We start from the raw sequence: 22370 nt of genomic DNA, 5'->3' as shown, positions 1-22370 counted from the left end.
AATCTTCACTATCATTTTAATCAAGTAAATTGCTCTAACTTATTTATAAGTTATTATTAATAAAAGTCCTTAAACTCTTCTTTCAAAATAATTTATTTAAGTTATTTATTCAAATGGTGTCTAAATGGACTAAGTCCGATTAACCCGAAAAAAATTTATAGGTTAAACGGACTAATCCACAGACTAAATAAATAGCCTATTTAAATTTTATTTTACATTTTTAAAAATATTAGCATTTTTTTGCAACGATCCAAAAATTCAACCCATTAACTAAAAATATATTAATTTTTGCCTAAAAGTAATTTTTTTGTTAAAATATTTTTTAAAAAATAAATAAATAAATAAATAGATTAACTCATTTAATCAATCGAGCTAGCCATAAACAATTCAAGTTAAAAAATTATAATCTAGAAATAAGGCAGGATTAAATGGGCCCGTCTTTATCATGTAAAACTCATTTTTATAGGTATAAATTTAAATTTTTTTGTTAGTTTTGTACTAGATATTTGTAGATAAAAAGTTTATTTTTCCTCTCTAAAAATGTCATTTTTTATTAAAAATTTGTCTAATAAGTAATAACATAAATCGTTCAGCTATTTTTAAAATATTCCAATGTTATTGGCAACTATACTCACATTAATTAATTATATAACACACAAACATTTAACAAAAAATTAAAGTTAAATTAGTCTAAACAATTAAACTAATGATTGATTTTATCTTGGAAAACTAATAATATTTATAAAACCAGGAATCAAATTTAAAAACATTCTACAGCATACATACAACTAACCTGAGAAAAAAAAAATTATAAATTGCTTATGTTGTTAGGATTTGCAATTTTGCACTATTACTCGATCCGAGATTATCCCAAGACAGCAAAGGGATATTAAAAGAAATCCTACGTAATCTACAGTTACCAATAATTAGCGATGATCAGTTTTCACATTATAACGTCACCAGTGATATCTTTCTCTAATTCTCGAATTAATAGTTCCATCATCTTCTTATACATTGGCATATAATGATCATTTATCATCGTTCTTGAAAGTCTAAGCTTGCTGTAAAGCTCTCTAGGTGTTTCGAATAAGCCCACATGTTCCTCGACAGGATCATCGGAATTTGATTCAACCGGGGAAGGCATGCAGACAATGTGCATGATCCTCCCCGGGGGATAAAACCGGTGGCTATCAACATTTTCAGATGTTGTGATCGAATTGCTTCCTTCCGCAGCATCAACAAGCTGATTCTCTTCCTCAGTTATCTCTTTCACTGCCGCGGCCTCTTCTTCCTGAACATCAATGTCCATGGAATTCTCCTGTTTCTGAAGCTCCTTCTCTAGTTCATACCACAACTGGCCTTCTGTTATGTGATCTGCAGTGGAATCAGAAATGTCTTGTTTGGCAGCAAGTAGTTGTTCCTCTTCATCCGTATCACCGTGGCCGGATCCTCCACTTGATGAAGAATTGTGTTCATCCTTAAGTGTTGATTCTGTTACCATCTCTTCGGTCAAAAGAGATTCAGTAGTTGTTTCGGATATCAGAGACGCTTCGCTCGAGTCTTCTGTTTTGCTGTTGGGAGATGAACTAACATTCCGGCGACGTGCACTCATGCAAGACCATGATGATAATGATGAACGAGTTCTGACTACAGCTTCAGCAACACTTTGTGCCCGCTTCATCACAACCTGCAAGAGTAAAATTTTCCATATGATCAAAGTATATAATATGGTCAACGTCATGAGTTCTTAATTTGAAACCATACTATATCCCAAAGAGCACCATGCAAGACATGCCATGAATTTCATTGAGAGCAAGGGGCTTGAAGCTACCTGAGTGCCGCTGGTTACTGGCCACAGAATTGCGCCTGCCCCAGCTACCCTCGCCTTTGCGCTAGATATAGACGGTAGGTGAGATCCAAGTGCAGTTGCAGAGCGGTAGACAACATTCAGGACCCTTGTATGTTCAACCTGATCCCGTAAATCATTTATCCATGAGGACGCGGTGACCTGATTAAAACCAACCAGATTAGGAAATGGGGCATGGCGATATCAATGTTTGTTACAGCCTTCTCATATTAGGTGTAAGAGATAGAATACCTCAGAACGGAGATCATCAATAGATGCAGTCGAGAACGTGGGCACTAAATCAGAACCATTGATGATAGTAGTGATGAAGTTCTTTCCTGATTCTGCTAACTCCCATGTCATACAGGCAGCTGCAAAATTGAAGATTATGAGGAATTAGAAACAGTACCGCAATAAGACAGACAAGGTTCCGAGAAAATTCAATGTCATAAGACAAATCCAAAGGCAGAATTGATCAAACACGACATGTAACCAGAATTATATAAAACCAAGAACTTCAAAACAACCAAATAGTCAAATATCTTTCGATGCAATTTCACTCCTATCTCATCTCCCCTTCAGTACTGAATTGGAAAAAGTAACTTTGATACTGAATTACATTTTACAATATAATTAGGCCGAAATAAGCATACTTGCTATTAACAAGAAAACTTGTTACTTTCATCATAAAAAAACTTAGCAATAAATAGAAGCTATATAGATACTACTATATCACATGCCTAGCAATATTAACTGATGGTAATCTGTAATCTCATAGTAGCACTGGGGGAATTTCAGCTGTATTGGACACAATGAAGACCAAGTGAAGGACTAAATCACTAACTACAAGAACAAAGAAATGACAAATATAACGAAAGCTTCAGATGTAAAGAAAAATAGTACAAATACATGCCTGGAGCAAACGTGACACAAGTGCTTGTAGAGAACTCCTTCTGTTCTCTAAGAATATACGTTAACAGTGCGGCAGTACCACCCCCAAGTGAGTGTCCAACAATCTGTGGAAAAAATGAAAAATAAAAAGGAACAGTTATTAAACAAAATGTATATACAGTTGACAAGTCTCATGAGAAGACAAAAAAATTAACAGAGTTTTAAAACAGAAAAGGAACTTGTTAAAGAAAATGGAATTTAGAGAAACAAGAAGTGAGAAACAAAACTGAAAAGAAAAACACAATATTAAAGATTGATTGGTGGCTGGATTTTGGTTTTGTATTTAGAGCCATGCAACACATATTCTTCCTAAGAGAACATGGAACAATACCTTGACTTTGAATTCTGGACTTTCACCAAGAGCCTGGAGTAGGGTAGGAGTGCAGAGCTTTGCAATCCAACGAGCTGCAGCAACCATACCGCAGTGTGCATATCCTAAAACTAAGTTGCTTATCCCGCCATCATTTAAAACAGAATGGTGGAATGGGACCACAGCACCGGTTGCAGCTGTCAGCGTGTCTTTTATGCTATGAGTGCCCCGTATCAATAGAAGTAAGCATTTTGACTGTGTATCTCGTATAATTGTAAAAGCAGGCCTCAAAAGCTGCAAGAAAAGATACATAAAATAAATAAATAAACTACCTGAATAATTATCTCACAGGGACTTTATAAGCTTACATCAATGAATGGATGGCATGAAAAAAAAAAAAGAGAAAATAAATACTTCCAACAAAACAATAGTATTTGAATGAAGAAAAAGAAAATATTGTAACAAAACAAAAATTGAGTAGCCTTTTTTAATAAACTCTTTGTCCTTATTGTATGTTAAATATTAAATTAAATTTGTCGGGAAAAAAATCTACGCTTTAATTGGAAACTCAAAGCTCTTCATGATCTTAAGGGCACTTGCACTTGCAATTCCAAATATGAGTTTTGCATAATCTCAAATACCACTAAGAGTCCAAGCACTAAAAAATACTTTTAGCAAGGGAATAACACAATTAAAAATCAAAACTAGGGGTCACTATCTAAATTCCTAAAACGTCAGAGTCTCAAAGTTTAGTTCCACTAATTAAACCAACGCAGGAGGGTGTAAAACCAAAGCTGAAGACAAAGTTGAAATGTCACATGCAAGAGCAATTCATACCACACAAGGATACATCCATACAATAGCATCCGATGTAGTACCCCTGAATAAAAACCTTTTTTCTATTTATTTATTATTGAGACATATCCTTAGTTAATAATAAATAATAGAAATAGTATACATAAACAGACAGATACAAGACAGTGACCCTTGAATTCATCGGAATTTCCTTCTAACGGGTGGTAAGAATGAGACCACAATCTATAAACAAAAATTAGTGGCTGAATATCAGTATGTGTGTGGTATGTCTTAATTTCATCCAGCCATCAATCCTCATCCCTCAAAAGAAAGGTAAGATTTTTAGAAAATGGAAGCAGAGAATAAAGAAGAACAAAGAAACCATACCCCAGCTTTGGGCATTTGTATGAGCACATCATCAGGGGAGAATCCAGCAGAATCTAAGAACACAGGAAATGGCTTCTTAGAGAAAAGCATGCAAAGTGTCAACAACCTCAACAGCTCATAAAGCTCCACAATGATATCATCCCCTTTCAGTTGCACAGACTCACTCCCAGCATAAACACTAGCCACTGGCAAATTACCCTGTAAATTAATTCCCAACCACACCGATTAAAAATTATAATTACCCGAAAGAAAAAGGTTATATAAAATCCGCAATAACAATTACAATACTCGATTTGGGACTAAAAATTTCAACAAGGGCAATAATAAACCCTAAAAATGAGGGTTTTGAGGGGAAAATTTTACACCTGCTTACGCATGAAGTAGTTGATGCCGAAGGCCAAGTCGCCGATTGGCCATTTGCCGAGCGTCTCGGAGTAAGTGAACCTCAGCGTCTCCGACAGCGTCACGATCGATTCGAGCAGTGTCGCCGGAGGCTGAGCTGGCCGCCGTGAGATCCTCCTCCGGCGAACCGATCTACCTGACTTCGACGGATCGCCGCCGCCGTCGAGATCCTCCTCCGAATCCTTCCGCCCTAGCCTCCGGCTGAGGACATAGTACAGCATCACCGCCGCTCCGGCTGCCGTCGCCATCGTCCCCGCCGCCATGGAAACCGCCTCAAGAACCGAGTCACGGCGGCAAAAGAACGAATGAAATGCAAGCGGAAGTGAGATTTCCCCGTAAAATTGAAAATTGGGATTTCGAAAAGGAAAGAAAAAGAACGAAACTTTGGGATTTTTGGGTATGAAATCTGAATGCTTTTGCAGAGACCAGAGAGGAACAGAGAATGTGGTGTTTTTTGTTTTTTTGTTTTTCTTTTTTTTACTCTTTCTGTGTAAGGAAGGTCGGCCACCTGAGAACAGAACTACTTTGGTTTACTGTTTCTGTTTAAATGACCTTAATGGCCTTGGTTGTTTCATATTGCTTGTTAATGAAAGGGCGCAGATTGGGAAATAACAAAAATATTGTTAATTTGGATTTGGAAAAGGAAAGCGGGGATGTGGAAGATAAGGACAATGAGAGTGGATGGTCGAGTGGAGTCCGATCCTAAGAGAATTGAATTATTTTATATTATTGGTGAAAAACGTGAGTTTATATTTTACTATACATAGAATTTTTTTCCTTTTTGTTTTTCTTTTTTTCAGACTACTAAAGAAGCAAGATTGTCTTTGTCAAATTGTCAAAACAGAAATGTTCACTGATCAACAACTTCGTATTCTTATATGTTAACTCGCCTTACTATTACTAAATCAAAAAATATTCAACAAGGTTAGTTAATAGTCATAGAACAAAACTCAATTATTATATCAATTATCTATACATAATACATATTAAAATATAAAAATATAATTTAAAAATTAATTAAACAATACATGTATTTTAATCATGTTAAGTGTATATTAAAATAAATTACTATGTATAAAATACATATTAGAATATAAGATACATATTGAAAATAAGTTAAATAATATATGTATGTATATATAAATACTTTGTGGCTAATTTTAGTATATAATAATATTTTTACATATATTTATACACAAATATATAATAACTGATTTAATAATTGATTTTTAGTATATGTATAATATTTTGGGCAATTTACATATTTAAAACATTTGGAGAAAAAGTTATTAGATTACAACTTTTCAAAATACCAGATGAAATTGCAACTTTTCTATTTATATGTAAACTGCGACACCCTGACGCGGATTAAACTTTGCACGTAAACTGCTACACCCTGTAGTGGTTTCTTCGAAGTGTGTCTGTTTGAAAAATGCCTATATATATCCAGTAAGTTGTGTAGATGGTCATTTTCATTCAAAATCTTAGAATGAAAAGTGAGGAGAGCTTTTTAGTCTTAGTACATTGCTCTGAAAAAATAAAAAAGAGTAAAAGTCACGGTATAAAGTTTACCGATAGAGAACCACTGAATGTTCTTATCCGGTCATCTAATACGCTGTTAGATCTGAAAACCAGTATATTACTAATTTCTCGGGTTTTACACTTTGCTCCTGGCTATCGCACAAGATGGAAATGTTAACATCTTGCCAATTGCTTTTGCCCTCGTGGAAGGGAAAATGCAGAATCATGGTCTTTCTTCCTAACCAACCTACGCCAACATGTGACTTCGCAAGAGGGGATACTGGTCATCTCAGACAGGCACAACGGCATCAAGGCTGCACTTGAAGCACCTAGCAGTGGTTGGTTACCTCCTCATACATATCGAGCATTTTGTATTCGACATGTTGCAACTAACTTCTCACTCAGTTTCAATGGTATGGATGCAAAGCGTTTACTTATGAACACTGTTTATGCAAAGGTTGAGGCAGAGTTTGACTATTGGTTTGATATCATGCGAACTGAGAATTTGGACTTGTGAACGCCATTACTTCATAAACCGCTACAGGATGTAGCGGTTTATGTGCTTGCAGCAAATCAACGTAAACCGCGACAGGGTGTAGCGGTTTACGTGCAAAGTCTAATCCGCATCAGGATGTCGCAGTTTACATATAAATAGGAAAGTTGCAATTGCGCCTAATGTTTCGAAAAGTTGTAATCTAGTAAGCTTTTTTCTCAAAATGTTTTAAATACGTAAATTGCCTTAATATTTTTATAAAACATTATTTCACCAATAAGTTATTAGTTCGACTACTAATTCATCAATTGAACCGTTAATTTAATAACCTAACACACCAAATGATAATAATACTCTTTTGTAATCAGTTTTTCTAAGCTATTATAACGTTCTATTTTTCTTTCCATTATTTCTACATCCTTGCTATATCATCATAAATTTCTACATGGTATCTAGAGCTAGTGTTCATGATCCATGGCTTTAATTATTCCATCATTTTCAACCAACAGCAACAAATCCCTTCTCAATCCAATAACAGATAAATCGGATGAAACCAATTTGTAACATAGAAACCGCAAGCATTTTTTATAATCAAAGGCAAGAATCTTGAAGACTATATTCTTGAAGGAAAAGAACCTGCAAAATTCAAAATTTACTTCTGATGTAGATAAAGTAGCTGGCACTGTCTTTGCTACATACATCGAATGGGCACAACATGATTTCAATCTCGGTTCTTGGCTTTTAACTTCCATCGATGGATCATTCAAGAAGCAAATGGTTCATTGTAATTCTGCTTTTCAAATTTGGCAAAGACTGCATCAAATTCTTATAGAATCCACTAAGCCAAAGGTTAAACAACTCAGAACACAGTTAAAGAATCTCAAGAAAAATACTTTTACCATCTTTCATTATCTTGCAAATATCAAGAAAATTGTTCACTCCCTCACAGCTTTTGGCTATGATGTTTCTATTGAAACTCATCTTAAGGCCATTTGTGATGGTCTTTCTAAAGACTACTCTAGTTGTAAGCAAAACCAGAACTTTTTAGCATTGGAGAGGTTGAGACTTTGCTGATTTTACATGAAGAAACAATGGATAAATTCAAACAACTCTCAATTGGTCTTGCACAAGCACAACTAGCTCAATCAAAATTTTCAAATCACATATTTCCTGGTAGATCTTTTAATGGCAGAAGAAGAGCACTTAGTGGTCAGTTTGGATGATAAGGAAAGAATTCTTGGCAATCAACCAATAGACTTTATTGCCAAGTTTGTAACAGAGTTGGCCATTCAGCTTTAAATTAGTTCTATAGATTCGATCAGAGTTATCAAGGCAACAGTGGACAATCTTCTAGCTCAGCAGCACCAGTTCCACTACCACCTCCCTCAACCTCTTTCCATCATCCACAATCATACTTGACAAGCACATTATATATTGCAAACAATGCCTGGTATTCGGATGCCGGTGCTAGCCATCATTTGACAAATGATTTCAATAATCTCGTTTTATTTACTGGCCTAACCAACTCTAAATAGCAAATGGTTCTGGTATTTCTATCAAACACACTGGTCATTTTTCTTTGTTTAATTCTACTACTAATCTTGTTTTTACTCTTAAAAACATACTCCATATACCTGAAATTGCCAAGAACCTAATTATTGTTTCTAAATTTTATTTAGATAACAATGTTTTCTTTGAATTTCACCCCTTTCCTTACTTTGTTAAATCTCATGTCAACAAGAAAATCCTTCTACAAGAAATTCTTAGACATGGCTTATGCTCTATTGAGAATTTTTATCTATTCCAAGATCTTTACACGATAATAACTCTATTCATTCCTTTTTGGCTTCTTGTAAGATGAATCTTGTGATGTGGCATCCTTCATCCTCCATTGTAAAAACTGTCCTCAAATATTGTAATATTCCAACTGCATCTAATACAAATTCTGATTCCTTTGTTTATGATCATTGTTGCATGACAAAAATGCATTCCCTTCCATTTTTTCTATCTACAACTGAAGATAAATTTTCTTTCCAATTAGTATTCATTGATATATGGGGACCTGCTCCCACAATTTCCAGGTCTAGCTTTATATACTTTTTAAGTTTTGTTGATGCTTTTACCCGTTATACTTGTATGTATTTGATGCAATCCAAATATCAAGTCTTCATTATTTTTCAGCAATATCAGATGTTAATAGAGAAACAAACTAGTTTCTCTCTTAAACTCATTCAAACTGATAACGGCAAAGAGTTTATTTCTCATAGTTTTAGAACTTTTCTTCAAAATAATGGAATTGTTCATACACGTATTAACAACAAGATGTAGTTGAATGCAAACATAGGCACTTGACTAATATGGGATTATCTCTTTTAGCCACTCTTAATCTACCTTTTTTATACTGGGAAGATGCCTTCCTTACTACTGCCTTCCTCATAAACAGATTACCTACTAAAGCCTTAGACTATCAATCCCCTTATGAAAAACTCCATCACATAAAACATAATTATGACATGTTTAAAGTATTTAGGTGTGCTTGCTATCCTCATACCAGACCATTCAATCTAACAACAATTGAGATAGAGTAAAAATTTGGAAGCATGAGAGTGTTCTCATGCATTGACACCAAAAAATAGAATTAGAAAAGGAGACTTGAGACACGAAAGTGAAACTAAAACTCATACATTATCATTGTAGCTACTATACTGGATAATGGAATAATACAACACATATAGTGAAATTACCTATAGTGTAGCAATAATAAAAAATCAATAAAGACTAACTAATTCATTTATATTCACTCACAGCCCCCCTCAAACTTAGCAATGGGTTGAAGAACCACTCTAAATTTGACTCGAAATTTGTGAAATAGAGGTGATGAGAGGGGTTTGGTGAAAATATCTTCAATCTGATCTATAGAGGATATATGAAGGACATAGAGTTGCTTTTGATTCACCATCTCTCTTAGACAGTGAAGGTCAATTTCCATGTGTTTGCACTTAGTATGAAGGACTAAGTTAGTAGCTAATGAGCAAGCACTTTAATTATCAAAGTAAATAGTAGGTGCCCGTTGGTTGTGGAATTTGAAGCTCCTTTAGAAGTTGTTGTATAGATATTAGTTCTGAATAAGATGCTGCCATGCTCCTATACTATGTCTTAGTGCTACTGCAACTAACTTTGGCTTGCTTATTGCTTCTCCATGATACCGAATTACTTCCTAACTATACACAATAGCCAATAATCGATTTTCCGTCCTCCAAATTCCCTGCCCAGTCTGCATATACGAATGCAAGTAATCTTAAGTCAACACATTTTTAAAAGTTAATACCTGCTGATACTGTACCTGCAATATATCTGAGGATGCGTTTGATAGCTTTTCAGTGCTCATTTGTTAGAGAGTGCATGTATTGAGAGACCTTGTTCATAGAAAAAGCAAGATCTGGTCTTGAAATAGTCAAATACTGAAGTGATCCAATAATCTCTCTATACAATTTTGGATCTTGAAAATGCTTAGCACCATTTGATGTAAGCTTCAAGGTTAAAACCATAGGGATCGGCATTGAATTTGCAGTGTCTATTTTGGCTTTTTGTAATAGATCTCGAGCATATTTTTGTTGAGAAACTATAATGGATCCATCTGTTAAATAAGAGAATTCTAATCCAAGAAAATAGCTGAGTTTTCCAAGATCTTTAAGCGAAAAGATTTTATTGAGATCAAAGATAACTTTGTCTATTTCACCAGTGTCACTTCTAATGACAACAATGTCATCCACATAGGCTAAGAGATAGGTGGTAGATGTACTGGTGTGTTTAACAAATAATAAAATATCACTTTTGGTTATGGTAAAACCAAACTGTAATAACGTAGTAGTCAGTGTGTTGAATGAAGCTCTTGGAGCTTGCTTTAATCCATAGATTGCTTTGTTCAACTTACAAACTTGTGATGCATTCCCAAATTGATAACTTGCTGGTGGAGACGTGTGTACCTCTTCTTCAAGAATGCCATTCAGAAAGGCATTATCAAAATCAAATTGCCTTAGTGTCCATCCAAGTGATAGAGCCATAGTAATTATAATTCTCACAGTAGTAGGTCTTACAATTGGATTGTATATTTGGCTGTAATCTATGCCTTCAACTTGCAAAAAATTCTTTGCAACTAGCCTAGCTTTGTACTTGATGATGTTGCCTAACAGATCTTTTTTTATAGTAAATATCCATTTAAAATTAATAATAGTTTCATGCTTTGGTGGTTCAACTAAATCCTTGGTGTTACATCTTACTAAAGCTTGAATTTCAGCATCTATTGCATTTTCCAATATAAACACTGAAAGGCTTGTTTAACATTCTTTGGGGTATTGTTAATCAAATCATAAGGTTCTACTAAAGTTATAGCTAATGCCTGAGGTTTGTTGTTTCTGGTTTTTGATCTTGTGAGCATATTGTGAGTATTAGAAGATGTAATAGAACTAGTGTTTGTAGCATTTTCAAAAGGTAGATAGATTTTAAGGCCTGAAATTAGGATCGAAGAATTCTGATTGAGGCTAGTAATAGAAGGGGTATGCCCAGTAATTTGAGTGTTAAGGCAAGTAGTCGATGAGGGAGAATCTGAGATATCTAGAAGAGGTAGAGTTTGGGGAGGGTTAGAAGTCTTGGGTGAAATGTTGAATGTAAAAGCTGGCAGATCTTTAATTGTATCCTGGCTCACTACTATATTTTTATTGTGATATAGAGAATTATAAGAAAATTTAGTTTCATCAAATATCACATGTCTTGAATAGTAAATTTTCCCATCTTTAGTCATGCATTTATAACCATTGTAGTTACTATCATAGCCAAGAAATAAGCACTTTTTTTATTTGAAAGCAAACTTTACTTTGTTAGAAGATCTTAAATAAGAAAAACAAGTACATCCAAATATTTTAAAGTTCTTATAATCTGATAATTTTTCAAATAAAGTTTCAAAAGGTGATTTATTTTCTAATGAAGAACTTGGTAATCTATTGATGATATATACTGATGATGTAAAGAAGTCTTCCCAAAATAACATTAGTAATGTAGCAGTAGCCAAAAGTGACAATCCTACTTCAGTTATATGCCTATGTTTTCTCTCTACACTACCTTGTTGTTGATGTGTGTAGGGACATGAGATTCTATGCATAATACCATGCTTAGTTAAAAATTGAATGAAGGAGTGTGACATAAATTCCATACTTCTATCAGTTTGCAAAGTCTTAATATTCAATCATGTTTGAATTTTCATAAATACTTTATAATTTTTCAATGCTTGCAGTGACTGAGATTTATGAGATAGTAAGAAAACAGTTATGTATTTTATATGAGCATCCACAAATGAGATGTAGTACCTATATCCATTTCTAGATATGATAGAGGCGGGCCCCCAAATATCAACAAAAATAAGGTCTAATGGTGTTGTATAGACTGATTCAGATTTTGTAAAAGGCAACTGATTCATTTTTCTGATAGCACAATATTCACATATTTGAACAAAATTAGAATCAAATTGAGTAAGAACTCTATATGTTTTCAAGACAGAAATGACAGTTTTTATTGAACTGTGACCTAGGCATTTATGCCAAAGGTCAAGGGTTATATTTTGTTGATTTGAGCTACAAATGCTTTTTGAATAGAAGAATCTGTAATGCTATGCTTACAAGAAACAAAATTATTCAAATAACTGTGTATTAAGGACTTATTAGGCACAGGAACAAATAAATTTTTAAAAGAGTATATGACATTTCTAGCTTTGCTTTGGAGAAGAATTTCTTGAGAGTCCTGGTCACGTACAATACAATCATAAGGCCAAAATTTAAAATAGACATGGTTATCTAAAGCAAATGGAGATACACTTAATAATTCTGTGTGATTTCAGGGACATGAAGTAATTTGTTTTAAAAAAAAACTTGATTTTACTGTCTTTATGACAAAGAATTGAGGTTCTTTGAGCTATAATATTCGTACCTTAACTGTTACCTACAAACAATTTATTAGAATCTGTAATTGAAGAGTTGGAATTCAACAAGTTGAGTGAATCTGGTGTGACATGGTGACTTGCTCCTGAATCTGGGTACCATACAGATTCTTGATAATTCTGAGGATTTGAAAAATAAGCTCTTGGTTGATGGAACTATGATGATGGTGGTGGTGGTTGTGTGTTAGAGTAGGAAAATGTAGATTGTGGTGATTGTGAGCTATTTCCATAAGTTTGAAAATTAGAATCAAATCTATGGAAGCAAGTGTGAACCACATGGCCTTGGTGACCACAAAGTTGACACTGAGGTCGATTACTTTGATTAGAAAAATGGCCTCCTCTTCCAAATCTTCCCCATCTTCCTCTTCGAATAAAAGAACCTATCTCTGATTGAATGTTATTCGGTGATGGTGCTTGTGCCAAATTTGCCATGGGGATGCCACCTTGTGGTTTCTTGTATCCTTTAAACATATCATCATAGGTTTTGAGGAAAGACTCAACTTCAGGCACGTTGTAGGTTGATAATTTTGACATTACAGAAGTAATAAAGACTGTATACTCCTTATGTAAACCATCAAGAATTGCTAAGATATGGTCATCTTGTTGAATTTGATATCCAATGGATTGTAGAGAGTCAACAATATCTTGAATTTTTGAGAAATAATCTGGTATTGATCCAATTTTTCTTACTGATTTTAGTTGAGTTTTTAAACTTTGAATTCTTGTGGTAGAGGTCTTTGCAAAATAATCATTGAGTGCATTTCAAATTTCATAAAATTGATGACACTAAAGGATCTTGTGGGCATTGTGACTAGTGCAAGAATCCAAGTTGATAGAGTAAGATCATCTAATCTCCATTATTTGAAGGCTTTAGTTTCTGTTCTAGTCTTCTTGATAGCATCTTCTTTGTATTGTTGTGGAATCTTGCTTTGATACAAGTGATCTTCAAGACATAAACTCTGAATTGTAAGCAAAGCTTGGTATTTCCATGTATTATAATTGTTGTGATCCAACTTCTCAGAAATTAGGGAGATCGATATCTTGATTGAAGATTCTGATAGAGTAATTGACATGATGGAACACCAAATTAAAGAAATCAAGAAAAAAAAGGAAAGAACAAAGACAATAGGAAAAAATTGGGACAAAAATTGAAAGAAAATAAAAAAATCAAAATTTGAAGAAAAGCAGGATCTCAAGCTCTGGATATCATAACAGCAATTGAGATAGAGTAAAGAATTAGAAGCATGGGAGTGTTCTCATGCACTGATGCAGAAAATAGAATTAGAGAAAGAGATTTGAGACACAGAAGTGAAACTGAAACTCATACATTGTGATTGTAACTACTGTACTGGATAATAGAGTAATACAACATATATAGTAAAATTATCTATAGTGTAACAACAATAAGAAACCAATAAAGACTAACTAATTCACTTATATTCACTCACACAATCAACACGAATTAGATTTTAGATCCCAACAGTCTATCTTTTTAGGATATGCTCCCCAATCTAGAGATTTTAAATGCCTCACTAATGAAAGAAAGGTTTTAATAATGAAAAATATAATTTTTAATAAAAAATTATTTCTTTACCCAACTTTCTTCCTTCCCAAGTCAGCTGCTCTCAACCAACTTCTTCTTCAGTTCTTTATATTACTATTGTTAATATTCCTGACTCTTCTTCTTTATATTCCAATGACTCATCTTGCTATAATTCTGCAGATCCTTCTTTTTTGATAATTTACCATGATTTTATCATGCTTCATCTGCTTTTTCTCAAGACACTCCACTTCAAGTAGTGATTCCAATATCATACCTATCACTGGTCGTGAAATACAACTTCCTCCTGCAGTTATCATCTTTACATCTGTTCCTCAAAATTCTTCCAATACTCACAACATGATCACTAGATCAAAAGCCGGAATTTATAAACGAAGAGTTTTAGCAGCTATCACCTCAAATATTGATTTGATTTAGTCTCCTCCTAAGAATTTATCTTAAGCTTTAGGTTATGATCACTGGTTCCAAGCGTTGGGGGAAGAATATGATGTTTTGATTAAAAACCACACTTGACAACATACTTCTCCCTTACCAAATTCAACTATAATAAGTTGTAAATGGGTCTATGCTGTCAAAAGAGATTATGATAATAGAATTAAAAAACACAAGGCCAGATTAGGCCAAATGGTGTTATCAAATTGAGAGAATTGATTTCACTCAAATATATAGCCCTGTGATTCGGCCATTAACCATTTGAATTGTTCTTTCTCTTGCTGTCTCACAAAATTGGCCTTTGAGATAGTTTGACTTCAATAATGCATTTCTCAATAGAGAATTGCATGAAGATGTTTACATGATTCAACCCCCAGGCTTTGTCTCGAATGATCCTTCTCTTGTATGCAAGCTTGACAAAGCCATTTATGGCTTCAAACAAGCTCCAAGAGCTTGGTTCACTAAGCTTGGCACCACTCTTTTTTATTTTGGATTCACTAAAACCAAAGAAGAGACATCCTTGTTTATCAGAATCACTAATCACTTTACAATTTATCTTATTGTTTATGCCGATGACATTGTGATTACAGGAAACAATAACATTGAAATTGATACACTTATTAAACAATTAAATTCCATCTTTTCTCTTAAGGACCTTGGTACCTTAAACTATTTTCTAGGTCTGGATTTAATATGCTTGAATCTGGTGATTTTCACATATCTCAAACCAAATATAATGTTGATATTTTACAAAGAGCAGGTTTGTCTCAATCTTAACCTGTCCTCACTCCCATGCTTTCTTCTTTAAAACTAACTTCTCAAGGTTTTGCTCCATATGAGAATCCTACTTTATATAGATCTCTTGTAAGTGGACTTCAATATGCTACATTTACTCATTCAGATATTGCTTTCTCTATGAACCGTGTCAGTCAATTTATGAAGGAACCAAAGCAATATCACTGGATAGCCCTCAAAAGGATTCTTAGATATCTTACAGTTGCGTACAACCATGTTTTATGTTTTTCTAAGCCTTTTGATCTTCGAGTCCTTATCTTTGCAGATGCTGACTAGGCTAGTGACTTAAAGATATAAGATCCATGAGTAGATACTGTGTCTTTTTTGGCTGCAATCATGTGTTTTGGTGCAGTCGCAAGTAAATTACAGTTAGCCGTTCTTCCACAAAAGCAGAATTTTGTTGTCTTGCTGATGTTGGAGCTGAAAATTTATGGGTGCTCATGTTGCTTTCTAAGCTCATTGTTCCTCAACCAATTGCTCAAACTATATTCTACGACAATCTTAGTGTAGTCATGCTCTTAGCCAATCCAATTCTTCGTAGCAAAAGAAAACAATTTGAAATTGATCTGCACTTTATTCAAGATTGTGTGGCTAAGGAACAATTGCACATAGTTCATATCCCTGCTGATTCTCAAACAACAGACATACTTCCCAAGTCACTATCATCAACATCTTTTAACAAATGCAAAAGCAAACTCAGAGTGGTTCCTAACACCACTCTGAATTTCAGGGGGCTATAGAGAATTAGTGTCAATTGACTAAGTTAGAGTCTTGTGAATCTTGATTTGTTGTTAAGTTAGTTAATAAACTCTAGTCTTTATACCAGCATACTTTACATCACTAACACTTGTATAAATACTTAACCTTCTAGTATAGAATGGTTAATACATCAAATGATAATAATACTCTTTTACAATCTCAATTTTTCTTTCAAGCTATCATAACATTTTTTTGCACTGTTTATACGTTCTTGTTATATCATCATCAATTTCTATAGTCAGATCGAATTTTATAACTAAAATTAAAATCAAGTGGAGCTTACAAATTGTTAAAAAAAAGGAAATAGGTTGTATTCTACATTTCTTAGTAGTTTCAAATGTAATTTTCTCCTGGAAATGACAATAAAGTAGCCAACCTAGTAGCAAAACTTCAAGTAATAAGAAATGGTGATTGCAAATACAACCATAATCTTGAATCTATCGTAATTTTTGGGAAACTGATCTTTTTTGGCATATTGTTTGAAAACAAGAAAAAATGTAAGAAAAAATTTTATATAATGAGAATCATACTTGATGGAAGTGATTGAACTTGAGAAGGGGAGTTGAATTAAGTTGGCTAAAAAATGAACGTTTCAAGCTCTGTTTTTGTGAAAGCTAATTTTGTAGGAGATTTTTTCATTTTGTCTCATACTCAGAAAAAAAAATAGAGAAAGGAAAAAGAGAAAGAGGCCAGCATGTATCCTAGTTCGGATTCTAAGTGCCATGAATCTTACGTCCAGTCTCTACCACAACAGATGAGCGGATAATTTATACGCTTTTTGGCATTATTTTTAGGTAGTTTTTAGTAGGATCTAGCTAATTTTAGGGATATTTTTATTAGTTTTTATGCAAAATTCATATTTCTAGACTTTACTATGAGTTTGTGTGTTTTTATGTGATTTCAGGTATTTTCTGGCTGAAATTGAGGGACCTGAGCAAAAATCTGATTCATGCTGAAAAAAGACTGCTGATGGTGTTGGATACTGACCTTCCTGCACTCGAAATGAATTTTTTGGAGCTACAGAACTCCAAATGGCGCGCTCTCAACTGCGTTGGAAAGTAGACATATAGGGCTTTCCAGCAATATATAATAGTCCATACTTTGTTTGAGCTTAGACGATGTAAACTGGTGTTCAACGCCAGTTCCATGCTGCATTCTGGAGTAAAATGCCAGAAACACGTCACAAACCAGAGTTAAACGCCAAAAATATGTTATAACTTGGCGTTTAACCCCAAGAGAAGCCTTTGCACGTGTAAAGCTCAAGCTCAGCCCAAGCACACACCAAAGTGGGCCCCGGAAGTGGATTTCTGCACTTAGACTTATTTTTGTAAACCCTAGTAACTAGTTTAGTATAAATAGAACTTTTTACTATTGTATTGAGGAATTTTGACCACATATTTGGTCTCATATTTAATCTATTGTTCATCTTAGGAGACTATTGATCACGTTTTGGAGGCTGACCATTCGGCCATGCCTGGACCATCACTTATGTATTTTCAACGGTGGAGTTTCTATACACCATAGATTAAGGTGTGGAGCTCTGCTGTACCTCAAGAATTAATGCAATTACTATTGTTCTTCTATTCAATTCAAGCTTATTCTTTTTCTAAGATATTCGCTGCACTTCAACCTGATGGATGTGATGATCTGTGACACTCATCGTCATCCGTCCTTATGAACGCATGCCTGACAACCACTCCCGTTCTACCTTAGATCGAGCATGTATCTCTTGGATTCCTTAATCAGAATCTTCGTGGTATAAGCTAAAATTATTGGCGGCCATTCTTGAGAATCCAAAAAGTCTAAACCTTGTCTGTGGTATTCCGAGTAGGATTCAGGGATTGAATGACTGTGGAAGGAGTAAGAATGATTGGATGAAAGCAGTAGGAAAGCAGAGAATCAAAAGGAATACAACATCTTCATGCGCTTATCTGAAAGTCCCACCAATGAATTACATAAGTATCTCTATTTCTATTTTATGTTTTATTTATCTTTATATTCGAAACCCATTATAACCATTTGAATCCGCCTAACTGAGATTTACAAGATGACCATAGCTTGCTTCATACCAACAATCTCCGTGGGATCGACCCTTACGCACGTAAGGTATTATTTGGACGACCCAGTGCACTTGCTGGTTAGTTGTGCGAAGTTGTGACAAAGTGTGATTCACGTTTGAGAGCTCCAAGTCTATTGGCGCCATTGTTGATGATCACAATTTATGCGCACCAAGTTTTTGGTGCCGTTGCCGGGGATTGTTTGAGTTTGAACAACTGACGATGAATCTTGTTGCTCAGATTAGGTAATTTTCTTTTCAAAAAGTTTTCAAAAATATTTTTTCAAAAAAAAATTCTTTGTTTTCGTTTTTCCAAAAAATTATTTTCAAAAAAATTAAAAAAATTATAAAATCATAAAAACCAAAAATATTTTTGTCTTTCTTGTTTGAGTCTAGTGTCAATTTTTAAGTTTGGTGTCTATTGCATGTTTTAAAAATGTTTGCATTTTTTTCGAAAATTCATGCATGTGTTCTTCATGATCTTCAAGTTGTTCTTGATAAGTCTTCTTGTTTGATCTTCATATTTTCTTGTTTTGTGTCTTTTGTTGTTTTTCATATGCATTTTTTAATCCATAGTGTCTAAGCATTGAAAATTTCTAAGTTTGGTGTCTTGCGTGTTTTTCTTTTCTTGAAAATTTTTCAAAAATAAGTCTTGATGTTCATCATGATCTTCAAAGTGTTCTTGGTGTTCATCTTGACATTCATAGTATTCTTGCATGCATCTTGTGTTTTGATTTATCATTTTCATGTTTTGGGTCATATTTGTGTTTTTCTCTCTCATCATTAAAAATTCAAAAAATTAAAAAAATATTTTTTCCTTATTTTACTCATAAATTTTGAAATCTATGGGTTGACTTAGTCAAAAAATTTTAAAATAAGTTGTTTCTTATTAGTCAAGTCAAGATTTCAATTTTAAAAATCCTATCTTTTCAAAATCTTTTTCAAAAATCAAATCTTTTTCATTTTTTTTCATTATTTTCGAAAATTCTTAAAATTGATTTTCAAAATCTTTTTCTTATCTTTATTTCATGATTTTCGAAAACTTTACTAATAATTAATGTGATTGATTCAAAAATTTGAATTTTGTTACTTTCTTGTTAAGAAAGGTTCAATCTTTGAATTTTAGGATCATATCTTTTAGTTTCTTGTTAGTCAAGTAATCAATTTTAATTTTAAAAATAAAATCTTTTTCAAAATATCTTTTTCAATCATATCTTTTTTCAAAATCAATTTCAAAATCTTTTCCAACTTCTTATCTTTTCAAAATTGATTTTCAATTCTTTTTCAACTAACTAATTGACTTTTTGTTTGTTTCTTATATTTTTCAAAACCACCTAACTACTTTTCTTTCTCTAATTTTGAAAAATTCCTCACCCTTTTTCAAAATTCTTTTTAGTTAACTATTTGTTTCAAATTTTAATTTTAATTGTATTTCTTCTTCCCTCAATTTACGAAAATCACTAACCCTTTTTCAAAAATAATTTTCAAAATTCCCTCACTCTCATCTTCTTCTATTTATTTATTCATTTACTAACACTTCTCTTCATCTCAAAAATTCAAACCCTCTCTTCTCTTCTGTGTTCGAATTTCTCTTCTCCTTCTTTTATTCTTCTCTTTTTTACTCACATAAAGGAATCTCTATACTGTGATATAGAGGATTCCTCTTCTTTCTCTGTTTTCTTCTCTTTCATATGAGCAGGAACAAGGAAAAAGACATTCTTGTTGAAGCTGATCCTAAACCTGAAAGGACCTTGAAGAGGAAGCTAAGAGTAGCTAAAGCACAGTACTCTGAGGAGGACCTAACTGAAATTTTCGAACAGGAAAAGGATATGGCAGCCGAACCCAACAACAACAATGCAAGGAAGATGTTTGGTGACTTTACTGCACCAAATTCCAACTTACATGGAAGAAGCATCTCAATCCCTGCCATTGGAGCAAACAACTTGGAGCTAAAGCCTCAGTTAGTTTCTCTGATGCAATAGAACTGCAAGTTTCATGGACTTCCATCAGAAGATCCTTTTCAGTTTTTAACTGAATTCTTGCAGATCTGTGATACTGTTAAGACTAATGGAGTAGATCCTGAAGTCTACAGGCTCATACTTTTCCCCTTTGCTGTAAGAGACAGGGCTAGAACATGGTTGGACTCACAACCTAAAGATAGCCTGGACTCTTGGGATAAGCTGTTCACGGCCTTCTTGGCCAAGTTCTTTCCTCCTCAAAAGCTGAGCAAGCTTAGAGTAGATGTTCAGACCTTCAAGCAAAAAGATGGTGAATCCCTCTATGAAGCTTGGGAAAGATACAAGCAGTTGACCAAAAAAATGTCCTTCTGACATCCTTTCAGAGTGGACCATTTTAGATATATTCTATGATAGTCTATCTGAGCTTTCTAAGATGTCACTGGACCATTCTGCAGGTGGATCCATTCACCTAAAGAAAATGCCTACAGAAGCTCAAGAATTTATTGACATGGTTGCAAATAACCAATTCATGTACACCTCTGAGAGGAATCCTATGAGTAATGGGATGCCTTAGAAGAGGGGAGTTCTTGAAATTGATGCTCTGAATGCCATATTGGCTCAAAAAAAAATGTTGACTCAGCAAGTCAACATGATTTCTCAGAGTCTGAATGGATGGCAAAATGCATCCAACAGTACTAAAGAGGCATCTTTTGAAGAAGAAGCTTATGATCCTGAGAACCCTGCAATGGTAGAGGTGAATTACATGGGTGAACCTTATGGAAACACCTATAATTCCTCATGGAGAAATCATCCAAATTTCTCATGGAAGGATCAACAAAAGCCCCAACAAGGCTTTAATAATGGTGGAAGAAACAGGTTTAATAATAGCAAGCCTTTTCCATCATCTTCTCAGTAACAGACAGAAAATTCTGAGCAGAGCCCCTCTAGCTTAGTAAACATAGTCTCTGATCTATCTAAGGCCACTTTAAGTTTCATGAGTGAAACAAGGTCCTCCATTAGAAACTTGGAGGTACAAGTGGGTCAGCTGAGTAAGAAAATCATTGAAACTCCTCCAAGTACTCTCCCAAGCAATACAGAAGAGAATCCAAAAAGAGAGTGCAAGACCATTGATATAATCACAATGGCCGAATCCAAAAAGTAGGAGAAGGACGTGAATTCCAGTGAGGAAGACCTCCTGGGACGTCCTCTGAACAAAAAGGAGTTCCAAACTGAGGAATCTAAGGAATCTGAGGCTCACCTAGAGACCATAGAGATTTCATTGAACCTCCTTTTACCATTCATGAGCTCTGAGAACTATTCTTCCTCTAAAGAGGATGAAGATGTAACTGAAGAGCAAGTTGCTCAATATCTAGGAGCCATCATGAAGTTGAGTTCCAAGTTGTTTGGTAATGAGACTTGGAAAGGTGAACCTCCCTTGCTCATTAGTGAACTAGATACATGGGTTCAGCATACTTTACCTCAAAAGAAACAAGATCCTGGTAAATTCTTAATACCATGTACAATAGGCACCATGACCTTTGAGAAGGCTCTGTGTGACCTGGGGTCAGGTATAAATCTTATGCCACTCTCTGTAATGGAGAAGTTGAGGATCTTTGAGGTACAAGCTGCAAGAATCTCATTAGAGATGGCAGACAAATCAATAAAACAAGCTTATGGATTGGTAGAGGACGTGTTGGTAAAGGTTAAAGGCCTTTACATCCTTGCTGATTTCATAATCTTAGACACTGGGAAGGATGAGAATGAATCCATCATTCTTGGAAGACCCTTTCTCGCTACAGCAGGAGCTGTAATTGATGTTGACAGAGGAGAGCTAGTCCTTCAATTGAATGGGGACTACCTTGTGTTTAAAGCTCAAGGATCTTCCTCTACGACCATAGAGAGGAAGCATGAAAAGCTTCTCTCAATACAGAGTCAAACAAAGCTCCCACAGTCAAACTCTAAGTTTGGTGTTGAATCCCCACATTCAAACTCTAAGTTTGGTGTTGGAAGGTCCCAACAATGCTCTGAACATCTGTGAAGCTCTAAGGGAGCTCAATGTCAAGCTATTAATATTAAAGAAGTGCTTATTGGGAGGCAACCCAATTTTTATTTATC

At 34.4% G+C, this 22370-nt stretch overlaps 1 protein-coding gene and 1 non-coding gene across 2 annotated transcripts; both read right to left on the bottom strand.

The window, feature by feature from the left end:
• Positions 1 to 794: 794 nt before the first annotated feature.
• LOC107483542 (uncharacterized) lies at positions 795 to 5324 on the bottom strand. The gene is made up of 7 exons (XM_016104165.3): positions 4655 to 5324; positions 4290 to 4487; positions 3129 to 3401; positions 2760 to 2862; positions 2099 to 2217; positions 1832 to 2008; positions 795 to 1687 (listed from the first exon to the last, which is right to left on the bottom strand). Exons 1-7 carry the CDS (start codon positions 4952 to 4954, stop codon positions 944 to 946), a joined length of 1914 nt encoding a protein of 637 aa, XP_015959651.1. The 5' UTR covers positions 4955 to 5324; the 3' UTR covers positions 795 to 943.
• Positions 5325 to 20525: 15201 nt separating this feature from the next.
• Positions 20526 to 20633, bottom strand: LOC127746889 (small nucleolar RNA R71). The gene has a single exon (XR_008008701.1). It is a non-coding gene; the product is annotated as a small nucleolar RNA R71 (small nucleolar RNA).
• Positions 20634 to 22370: the final 1737 nt, after the last annotated feature.

This window comes from Arachis duranensis, chromosome 4 (assembly GCF_000817695.3).
Source record: "Arachis duranensis cultivar V14167 chromosome 4, aradu.V14167.gnm2.J7QH, whole genome shotgun sequence".
NCBI lineage: Eukaryota > Viridiplantae > Streptophyta > Magnoliopsida > Fabales > Fabaceae > Arachis > Arachis duranensis.
Note: the sequence above shows the minus strand (reverse complement) of the source record. Positions and strands in the feature narration are given on the sequence as shown.

Excerpts from the sequence above, each read along its gene's own strand:
- LOC107483542 (XM_016104165.3), bottom strand. The coding sequence starts at position 4,954 with ATGGCGGCGGGGACGATGGCGACGGCAGCCGGAGCGGCGGTGATGCTG. Across the intron at positions 2,009-2,098 it reads TTGATGATCTCCGTTCTGAG|GTCACCGCGTCCTCATGGAT; the intron begins GTATTCTATCTC and ends GGTTTTAATCAG. Across the intron at positions 1,688-1,831 it reads CAGTAACCAGCGGCACTCAG|GTTGTGATGAAGCGGGCACA; the intron begins GTAGCTTCAAGC and ends TTACTCTTGCAG.